The sequence below is a fragment of the Bombus bifarius genome, unplaced genomic scaffold (assembly GCF_011952205.1).
Source record: "Bombus bifarius isolate JDL3187 unplaced genomic scaffold, Bbif_JDL3187 scf7180000007990, whole genome shotgun sequence".
In the NCBI taxonomy this organism is placed as follows: domain Eukaryota; kingdom Metazoa; phylum Arthropoda; class Insecta; order Hymenoptera; family Apidae; genus Bombus; species Bombus bifarius.
In genome coordinates this window covers 912,701-924,294 of record NW_022884371.1, presented here as the reverse complement: position 1 = coordinate 924,294, position 11,594 = coordinate 912,701, and the positions used below count along the sequence as shown (strand labels likewise).

The following is an 11,594-nucleotide window of genomic DNA, read 5'->3' as shown; positions in this document are numbered from 1 at the left end:
GTCCTTAGGGTGAAACGCAAAGGTTTCGGGTGGAAGTTGAAAGTTTCAGGTGAGAGAAATGCGATGAGTAATATTAGATCGTTGCATAACGTATCGACAAATATAAATCGTTTGATGTAACTTTTTAAAATTTCGTCTCAGAGTAAAAATGATCGGAATGGATGCTGTTTTCGATTGTGTTAGGTCGTTGGGTAACGAATATCTTTTGGGGATAAACGGTGTATCTCTGAGCATAATTCGTTTGACGTGTATAGTTTGATTGCATTTTTGATCAAAGTAAGAATCATCCGTACCAACTTGTTACGTAATGAATATTTTCCTGAAATAATTGGTGCCAATAAGCGCAACTTGCTTCAAGATGAAAATAAAGACTACCTATGAATATCTATTTCGTTTTATGTAATTGCATAAGTTCATTGATTTCAGTTTTATGAAAATCCAATACCCTTTACAGGCCAATTACATCGAATTCGTATTCACGATGGAATATGGTCTGAAAATTGCATTTGAATGGATTAAACTGTGATTTTGTGTTTTGGTCGCGCTATATGCGATTCATTGATGCAAATGGGTTGAAGCAAAAGCCTGATAGGTTCGTATGAAAATACCAACGAAAATACTGTTCGATATAGGACAATGAAATCACCGATGGAACCTTCTAATCCTCGTGCGCTTTCTTATTGGAAAAATAGAAAGTTGTTGCAGTTGGTCGTTGGTAACTGTACTGGACGGCTGCAAGGTTTATTTAACAAACAAGCAGCGAAAAGGGCAATGTTGATGTCGACTATTTCAAGCGATCCGATTGTTGCCACAAACGCCTACCTCAGGCCCAATTTCTTTCTTTAGGACCGTTGCGTCATTATTTGATATAAATCGTGCCGCATTTCGAGCTGTACGCATGAGAAACTATTCTCGCGACCTACTTACGGTCACGATATGAAATATCGTTCGTCCGATTCGATCCTCTAAAATTATCGACCCACTGAATTGTTCCGCGAAAACCGTAGGGTAAAAGACGAAAACGATCATAAATGAACAATCTTTGCTATTTATAGTACATCGACGTAAACCATAAATTGGCGATAATGCTTCCCACTGCTTTTAGTTTTCATAGTTATTTTGTTCCTGTTCTTCAGGATCTGTTCCCTTAAAACCTGTTATTATAAATTTGTGCAACAGCGTTTCTTTTGATGTGAATTAGAGTGTAGAAAATGTACAGTTACAATTGTTACAATTCATATAATCGACAGTAATAACAATTGACAAAGGTAACGGATACACATAACAATATATGCCTTAAACATGGTCAAAAATTTTTAATAAAAAGGTTACCTATACTCGTATGGTCGCAATTGTTAATTTCCTCTTGTTCATTGACCATTGTAATTAATTCAACGAATAGGAATTTATTTATTCCGGCGTACATCGAGCGATGCAAGTGATCTACTGCGTAATAAATCTGCCGCGCACAAGTGTCAGAAACGTAATTTACAAAAGATGGATAAGGCACCTGTTACCATTTTTCAGTGATTATCGGCCGAATTTTCGCTTTCAAGATGCCAGTAAATTTCGATACGCGCGATGTACTACGGCAGAAGGTGTCAAAGAATCTAAACATTATTTGCATCTTGCAAAGTATCGAAATGGAATTGACACATTGCCATGCGTCTTCGACGTTTGATATCGCGCGTGCGATTTCGGTAAATTTATGATAACAGTGCGAAGAAAAAGGGAATATGCGTGGATAGAATGATACAATTGATGATATGTGCACGTTTAAAACCAAAAACTGTGGAATGTGGAACGAAAATAAAGAGCGACAATATAGTCACACCGAGCAGAAATTACTCCGTTCTGGTTATTAATTTCCTGATGACTGTCTTAGCGTTGGCAACTACGACTGCATCAAGAATAATGATATTTACGTGGAAAAATGAGCATAAGATGTTTCTCTCAGACTATAACATTGAAACGAACGAAATGTCTAAGGTCTTTGCGAAATGGCGTCTGAAGCACAGCTACGTTTAGAGGTTTGCATTTATGATGGAAAATCAAAAATTGCTCTAATCGCTTTTACCCGATAATATTATTATATTATTAGATTATATATGCTATCGCACCAAAGCCATAATTCTTTATAAAAGAGGAGGGGGAGGGGGAAATATCAATTTCCCTCATTTGCCAGACGTTTCATAACTTTATAGAAGCAAACAATCGCTCAGAACCGTTTTGTTCGGAACGATTTACGATAAAGCTTGAACTTGCAGCCAGACAATAATTGGATGTTCCAAGGTTCGCGTTGATTTACGAGAAATCGCCCGTGCGTTGAATTTTGGCCGATTCGACGGCGATAATTTCTACAGAGATGACAAGAAATCTTAACTTGAAGCACACTGTAAAAACCAAACAAATTAATTTTCTATTTCAGTGAGTCATCGGATACATTTACGTGAATAATATAAATTGCGCGTGCCATTCGTTTCAACGTTGAGAACCTCGAAAACTCGTTTCTATCGGCAATGATTTAATATGAAGATGTACGATTTTTAAGTTGCCAGACGTACGTTTGACAACCAGTTATCGTTTACTGAAAACTGTTAAACCTGCACGTGAAGCAGCGGCGTCACAGTTTCTATTGGCACATTGATGTGATTTTGATCGTCTGCCAAACTCTTCACTGCATGAGACTCAACGTGTCAACGCCACCGTGCGTGATTCATTGGATCCGCATTCGATAAAGAAACTATTTATGACACCTATTACGTTCTTCTTTCATAAATTGAATTTGTATGACGATCGAGCAGGAAGAATATTTTAAGCGATCGTGTAAATCGTTCAACAGCTCGTGGAAGGGTAACAACATGATCGATTGAATGGTTTAAACATCAAACCGATTAAAGGCGCAAATGCTAGAATTATTTAACGTTAAGCGAAATTACAATTTAATTTAAATCACCTTGGAGACGATTCTATTTCGATGATCTTATCCGAGCTAGATGGTTGCATATAACGCCATCCACGTGAATTTTGTACACAGAACCGATCTAACGGGTGATTTATGATTAAAGGAAAGCCAAATCTAAAGATAACTCGGCTATGGATCATTAGGTCCTTTGGATATATGTCAATTGACTCGACTTTGTTTGTTCCAACGACTGTGATGTTCGTCCGGTGAACTTCATACTTTAGAGTTTTGAAATTAGGGATGAAGCTGACGAGCGTTGCTGCTGTATTTCCAGAATCAAGCTATTTTTGAAATTCCTTTGGATAATTTATATGAATACAGAGAAATACAATCTTCTGTAGATCACAAGACAGTTTGGAATTGCGAAATTCATAACTCCAGAATTCAAAGTATTTAGATATCAAGAAAATATGTTACTGTAGAAGTATGAAATTAAATTAATACGCTTCATCCGGATAAGTGGCAACGAACGAACGAATGGATGAATGAATAACAAGAGAAATCTTTGGATTGTTTGCTTTGCATAGCGTATGCAACGACCAGGTTTGCATTTCACCAGTTGCGAGAAGTACCAGAAGATATGTAAGACTTTCTCTGTTTGTTATAATGTTTGGTATAAAAAACCCATGCGAGTGGATCAACAAAATCAGTAACAGTATCTTTGCTGCATGTTCCAGAGAATTGACAGAGTTCCAAGAATAATAATTATCGAAGAGCTATTAAATTACTAAGCCAGTTTCTAATTTAGAAGTTTCACTATTTGATATTTCTCTATATCTTCACATATTTTCAAGTGCAAAGTTCAGTTCATCTTAAAATACTAACATAATACAACGAGAAAAGAAGCATACATGCAAGTCCGAGAACCAAATAGTTCAACGTAAAATCATAATTGAAAACGTAAATCTACGTTTTGGGAGTTGCTTCCAATATATTGCTTCCAATATGTGTACCAAAGAATGCCAGATATTTTGTAATTAATTAAGGCCTAATTAAGGATGGAAACGAGACGTTTCGGAATCGAGTGGCATGCGCGCCGTTGGCCAGGACCGGCACGTTAACAGATTGGCTTTCCAGGAAGCGTGAAACACCGACAGAATGCGTTTCGTATAAATCATGTCGGGGACTCGGTAGAAAAAAAGAATCTGCTTGGCTGAATTAAGGGGTGAGACAGAAGCTGAAGAGAAAAGGAAGCGGTGCGGGGGGAGAGGGAGATGATCGCCGAGAAGAATGAGAGACGTGTTCGTGCATTGCGGGAGTAGTTGGAATGGCGGTGAGTTCTTGGTTGTCTTCAGTCTTTGGCATCGAACCAGATATTCTATCTACCTTCGTGCGGTGCGCCTTGGTTTTAGTTTAATTTAGATGGCGGTATCGTGACGTAACGTATTTAGCGTGGAGGCATATACGTCTTGTTAGTTGCCATTTAGCCAATTACTCAAAAACGTTTGATGTTTCGCCCTTTATTCGCGTTGTTTCCTTCAAGAATGCGCAGTTAATGAGCATGTAAAACCGCAATGCCAGTTTGCGCGCTATACGTCACTTTGATAGGAGGAAGAAGCTTCCGATAATAAGGGCGAAATAGCCGTTGCCTTCGTGAGATTATTGTCATTGATATTATTCTCTAGGGGTAATGTTTCTATTACTCGTGAGAACTAAATGTTTTACGAGGTAACGTTTGGAATTGATGAAAGCGTAACTCACCCTGCCTGACGACTCGATCGTGATTCCCTCTCGTCTGATGACTCGAGTTATCTCCGCTGAAATTTCTGGACACAGATTTAACAACGGTGTTATTAAAACTCTACTGTTTGTCTTGCATTTAAAATTTTAATGTTTCAATTTCTTTGGATGTGAATCTTTTATCGTACGAATCGTTGTGTAACTTACCTTGTTTCGATTTGGACGTAATTGAAGTGTTGGAAGCCATTGCGGTGAATTCCACATTACATTATCATTCTAAAAATTAATAAGAAAAAGAACTTTAAGTTACGTTATAATATTTAATTTATGTTCTAAATTCTGAATCTCCGTTTATGATGGTAGTGCTGCCATCTCAATCTAAACGGTGATTCAAATATCGGATTTCAGTAAAGACGTAAACTCTTTCTCGACTAGTAGGTAACTTATCGACTTTGTTAAATCATTTTCTGATTACATATTTTCTCTTTCTATTAACAATATAATCTTTAGAAAGTAATGTAGAGTGATCAATTATACAAATTCATAACCCCACATTCATCACTTATACTCTATTCAGTGTCATAAGAAAACGAATCACTTTCACGAAACTCAATCTAAATTTACCTTAATCTCTTCATATTTTACTTCGAATCCATTATCAAACGCATACAAAAACGTAATGACTATCACACTTTTTCTCACAATATTTTTTCAGCTCTTCTATGCAATTTAAACACGCAGGAATACAAAGGAATTTATATCACGCACTACGCCTGCGCACTGAGTCATGCGCAGTTCTCTTTAGCGCGCAATTTTGATTTCACCAATATATTTTTCTTTACTTTACTACTTTAAAAAATCACATATTTAAACGGAGAACGTTGTCATCAAATCCCAAACTGTTTAATAAATGTAGCAAGGCTGTACAACTGTACAATAATGTTATAAATATTACTATACACAATATAGATGTCGTTTCCACGTATTTGCGCGGTAAATTTAAATATTTCATGAAAAGTGTGGCGGTCACTAGGAAGTTTCGATCGATTTCATGGGGGATAAATCGAACGTTGTACGTAGATGGTTAAAGTGGCGTCGGTGGATCAACCTTTAGTTTAAGCGAAATCTATTTCCGACACGCGGCACCCGTATTCGTTCGTCTGATTGGCTGGCCACCTAGCACCGCACGATGTTGGCCGCATTTTCTTGTATTTCGCCGCTAATCGGGTCACTTCCGCCATTGATTTCGACGTCGAAATCCACGCGCCAGACACGAAGCTTTACGTTGGTTCATACAACGCGATGGAGGAAGTATTATCGGACCAGCTTGATAAACAGTCTGAATTGACTGCTTTAACGCCGTTCAGCGAGAATATACTCGTACGATACCTTTCATAAACCTAACTGAATTGAAAATGTAAATTATACGCAATATTGTAACGAAAATTTAATTTAATTTAATCAAAAATAACTTTAAAAATCATATTTTTGTCATATTTAAGAAAGAGGTTAATAAAATATAGTGATTTCAAAAAATAATATTTTTATATTTTGTTAACTATTACTCCTTAATTCTTTGATGATCATTTAGTCCCAATTTTGTTAAAGACAACGAGGAAGAAGTAAACATTACGCCCTCGATAAGGATTCATCTCCTTTGATGCCATCAAATGAAAATAAACTTGTTCTGCTAATCCAATTCAATCACCAACAGCCGATACTACCGTGTAGACTCGATTGAATTCTTTTTTTAGACGTTGAAATGGTGCAGAAGCGGAAAAGCCACGAATACTGTACAATTTACATCCATGTGTATTCGGAATAAAGCTTCAAGTATTGGGCCTTAAATTCTACGATAAAAATTTGTCGAAGAACGATAAAGGTACAGTAAAAATCAATGTTAATTAAGTATCATATCGTGAAAATGACTTGCGTTATTGAACGATTTACATTATTGCGCGCTGTAGCAACTTGTTGTGTCTGAAGAAGACATAACGCAGTTAGATATTTTGAGTAGCGCACCTTGGAAACGCGTGGGCTACCTTCATCGCGGTCATGCTCGTTTAGTCATCTTTCCGCGAACCTAAAAACTTGGCCTTCGACTGGACTGTTCGCGGTTTAATTCACTGGACGAGTCGTGTCGCGGTGGAAACTGTGCCAGCAAAATGGCACAGCTATTTTACGACGCACCTTGGGCATGTAACACAGAATTTTATTTCATCGCGAGTTTCACGGCATAGGTTGATGGATCAAAGTCGTACCAGTATCATCATCCCGTTAAGAAGACTTTGATGTTTCGACTGCAGTCATGATATAACTTTGTATTCCTCTCAATAAATCGTTTGAGTGAGAAGAGAGAGAAGCTTTAAAGCGTAAGCTTAAAAAGACTGATGTTAAAAATAATGATAAAATAGATTGTATTACATGAGAAGTTAGATGTACAGTCGAAAGATGAGTCGACGTTTGTGCAGTTATTTGCCGCTTTAACTAAATATGTCGAGAAAACGAAAACGATCAGTTATTTCCACGCGAGAGAAAGCTATTAATCATAGAAGTTTTCGCAGTAGACGAGCGATAATCAGTAGAAGATTTGTTACACCCTATTCGCGTGCTTCCGCATGGCAAGTTGACAGCATTCCATATCTGTCACCGCGCCGACAGCTCGTCGAAGATAAGACAGGCTCCGTATACATAAATATCGCGAATACTTTCTATCGTCTGATAAGAACCGATGAAATGAATTTCCTCGTTGAACAAACGTTGTCTTCATCCTTGAGCTAACTTAATCTTCCCTGATCTTTCTCAATTTTCTTAACTATCGACAGTCATCAAAATATCTCCGTTAATCGAAAAGATACGCTACTCTTTATCCAGAATGTAATGCAGAATGTAATGACACAATCGTACAATTTTATTCCGGTAACGTATCTAACCCTCTCCGAGCAATAAATTAATCATCCGGTGCGCAATAGAGAACTCAAGGCCGCGCTCGCGTTCATTTCATAACATACCAGCGCCGCTTATAACAGTTTTTATTTTTCAATTGCACGTCACTGATATCTCGAAGACGATACTCCTGGGAAAGCAGCTCATCCACCATGCGTCCCGAAATAATCGGTCGAAATTCACCGAGCACAGGCAGCATCGTCCAAGGCCAGTCGCGATAATAACAAAAAATCTATCGATGACAGTGAAAGAGAGACACTAGGTCCTGTCTAGCAGGGGATGGTCGAACGAGGAAGTTGTAAACCTTCAAGGAACCCGGCGGAATGGGGTTCGAATGGTGGATCCGAGCGTGAAGCCAGCACGCTGCTGTTCGTGTACCGCTTGAATGCGAGATCGACACTTGCACAACACTCACGAAAATAGCACGACGACGAGCTGACACGATGGCCAGCGAAAGAGGAAAGGACGAACGTACGAAAAAGAAGCTGGTGAAAATGCTAGACGGACTCACCTCCAGTTAAACACATTCAGAGTCGGTTTATCGAGTTTCTTTGTCGTCGACGAACGAAGGAAGGTCGCGACCCTCGTCAACACGCTGAGCACTGGATGTACACGGTGGATCGATGGATCAGCCACTGGATATATCGTTCACCACTTTGCGTTCGGAATCCCCGAATAAATCCCCCGAGGCGGTGAGGAAGCCAGCCGGCGGCTATCTCGAGACTGCTACCAATGCCAGCCGCAAGGCGTCCCGACACCCTCCACGCTTCTCTTCTACCTCTTCTTCTTCTTCTTCTTCGTCTTCTTCATCGTGGCCCACGTCGTCTTCTTTCCTTTCTTCGTTTCTTTCACTTATAACCGTGCGTTGTGCATCGACATCGCTCTGGCATCCTTCTAGTCGTCGTCATCCTCGTTCATCTTCTCTTCTTGAGGTAGTTCATGGAACAACGCACCTGTTGTTCGATGCACCGGTTTCACCGAAATTTCGTTTGTTGGTTCATGTCGTTGTAAGCATTGGCCGAAGATTTATTGAAGAGAAGGTTCGTGGAAATGGAAAAGTGATGCAGTGCAAAATCGAGGATATTTTGAATTGAAGGATTAAGGAAAAAAGTATATAGGAATCTTAAAAGAGAAGGCTGACGATCTAAAGTATTGTCGCAATGAATTTTCGTTATGGAGATTGGTAGATGTTTTATCGATAGAAATGGTAAATAATGTAGAATAAAATCGAGGAAATTTGGAATTATAGAAAAATTAGAGAAGTAGCTAGTAATCTTAGAAAAGTGGGTTGAAGATTTAAGATAGTATTGTACTTGATTTTAGGAGACAGTTTTGCTAATGATACGATAGAAAAGTATTCGTTTGCAGAAATGGCGACCTTTGGTATTCCTCTCTAGCTGTACGCGAGCCAAGGGTTCTTCGAGTAATTAACGAGGGATCGTTACACAATTGTGAATTATCGACAATAGCCATTATGTGCGTCTAAAAGCGTGCCCCTTTTTGTCGTAAACATTAACTTCTTCGCCTTTGCGCAATTAATTTCTTATCGCTTCGCATTTCGAATCGTGTTCGTTGAAGTAGCTGTACGCGCGCCAAGGTTCGATTAAATAATTAGAAATACTCGATTACGCAATTGATGGGCATCGATCGATTTAAAAATACTGTCCATTTCACAAGCATAATTTGCGAGTCTAATTCGTGCGATCATCGACGTCTTACGATCTAGCAGAGATTTAACGTGATTATTTTACTATTTTCCAAACTATCCCAAACTGTACGCACTGTTCGTAAACAGAATTGTTTTGATGTGACGAGCGCTTTGTCATCGTCATGATGTGCATAGAATTCGATCTATGGCATTGGCGCACCTACCTCTCAATTTGCTTTATCCTTAATCGTGTCGACAAATAAAATTTATTAATTATTTTATAGTATACTTATTTATAAATAGGAAACATGAAATTTTCCAATTTTGGATTCTGAGGGAAAGCAAATAGAAAGCGCGAATCACAGAATTTTCAAATTTGGCGCATTTAAGAACCGATAAAAAGCAATAGGAAGCATAACTTATAAAATCTTCATATTTGGTGCATCCAAAATTCGATGAAAAACAACAGAAAGCATAACTCATAAAAATTTTCAAACTTTCGTGCACTAAACGTTCGATTAAAAGTAATAGAAAGTATAGATCATACAATTTTCAAATTCACAAATTTTTCCTTCCCGCCTAATCTTTCTTCCACGACACTATGCATCCTCTGCACTATAATTAAAAATTTCAGGGTGGTTCAGAGAGTGTAGTGACGCGAATTATCTGCACCATTGGATACGCTTGCAATATCGTCGACGAGGCGGACGAACGAAGATCGGTTGTGCTTTGGCTGGTTCTAATAATAATCGATGCCTAACGTGTCTCCAGGGATTTCTCTCCTGGTCCACAGCTGATATGTCCGTTGTATTTGCGATGCGTTGTACAGACCATAATTTCTACGGCAGCCAGTCTATAGCTGCAGTCAGTCGTCCTTTTTGCTATTCACAGCCGTCTTCTGTCCGGCGCCGATGGTACTTCGACGGATCGTTCGGAGTCTATTTGTGTTCTGACTTGGTTTTAATACGTGCACCACATGGTTTCGCTGTCGATGTACTTTTACGACCGGCAAGATATGTCCCGTTTTTCTTCCTGCAACTAGACACCTGTCATTTAGTCCAAACAAATCACAATTAGCCCTTTTCAGCTTCGATGAAGTATTGGTATAAATAAATTCGCTTACGATGTCGCATACTTGCTGTTTCTTCATCTTATCCTGCAATAATTTGAGAAATATACAAGCGTAAGAAATTGGCATAATTTATATTTATGGTATTTCATTCACATAATTAGAGTTTACACAAGTAAGTTCAGACAAATAGATTCAAGAAGAGTTAATTTAATTTAATATTGAAATAACAACATTTTTAAGTTATTAGGATTTCGTTGCAACGAGTGAAATTTAGATAAATGGGATTTTAGTCTGAAGCAGTAATTTCCCGTAGAGACGTTATAAAGTCTGCTCTTTTACTCTCTTTCACTGTCCAAGTACAACATAAAATATCACTTTGTCGCAAATAAAGCAGCTACAAGTCTTACATTCTCAAGTATCACCTTAAAAAGTCATTAATGTCATACATATTGCATCGTAGAATTATTGTGATTGCTAACGCAATTATACTCCAAAAATGTTTCGCATGAAGCGGCGCTAACCGAGACGGAACGATAAAAAGATTGAAAGACTGCGTTGTGCCGAAACGACACACGCGCGGCTATAAGTTCATTTCCGTGTTATTAATGCAAAGATGCCGCGTGTAGGACATTCGTACATAATATCTGACTAATTGAGGCCGACGCGTGTACTTGGCGATCCTCCAAGTCGCTTTGATCGCACGTAGATCGACCCTATGCGAAAGCAACACGCACACGGCACACACGTACTCACACGTCCCTGTGGAACATGTTTCTGTAGATTTAAGTACACGCTTGTGCCATTCGAAACGAGCAAATGGATCGAACTGAAGTTTGTAGTCTTTTCACGATGCTCAAAGACCACTTTGCACTGAAACCTTGTTTAAAGAAGGAAATAGAGGAATATGAACAATCGTTTTAAACCCGAAGAAACATTTCCATGATTTCAAAGAGAATCGTACATCATAGGTAATATTGTCAGTTTGCTGGAAGTAAATATGCGAGCAAATCGATTTGAGTTAGAAACCTTGCAGTAGAAAATTATTAATTATTTCATAATCTATCGTAATAAAAAAATGTATTTCTTTAACCAATAGTCCCTAAATTTTAAGGATCTTTGATAAAATTATTCTTCGCATTTATTTCTTACTATGCAATAAAAACAATGTAAAACCAATCCTTCAAGTTGTGACATTTTTAAACGGTAGAATTTTATTAGTAAAAATCATGACACTCGCATAATAGAAAATAATAATTCTCGTTTTTACGATTAATTTTTGCAGA

The 11,594-nt window shown here is 38.2% G+C and overlaps 1 protein-coding gene across 1 annotated transcript in view; it reads right to left on the bottom strand.

The window, feature by feature from the left end:
- Positions 1 to 8,310, bottom strand: part of LOC117205336 (obscurin) — a 45,842-nt gene extending 37,532 nt beyond the window's left edge. Inside the window, exons 1-3 of the mRNA XM_033443643.1 lie at positions 8,103 to 8,310; positions 4,853 to 4,921; positions 4,667 to 4,731 (exon numbers count right to left, since the gene is read on the bottom strand). Coding sequence (XP_033299534.1) covers positions 4,667 to 4,731; positions 4,853 to 4,892 — 105 coding nt within the window. The 5' untranslated portion in view covers positions 4,893 to 4,921; positions 8,103 to 8,310. The remainder of the gene's footprint in view (positions 1 to 4,666; positions 4,732 to 4,852; positions 4,922 to 8,102) is intronic.
- Positions 8,311 to 11,594: the final 3,284 nt, after the last annotated feature.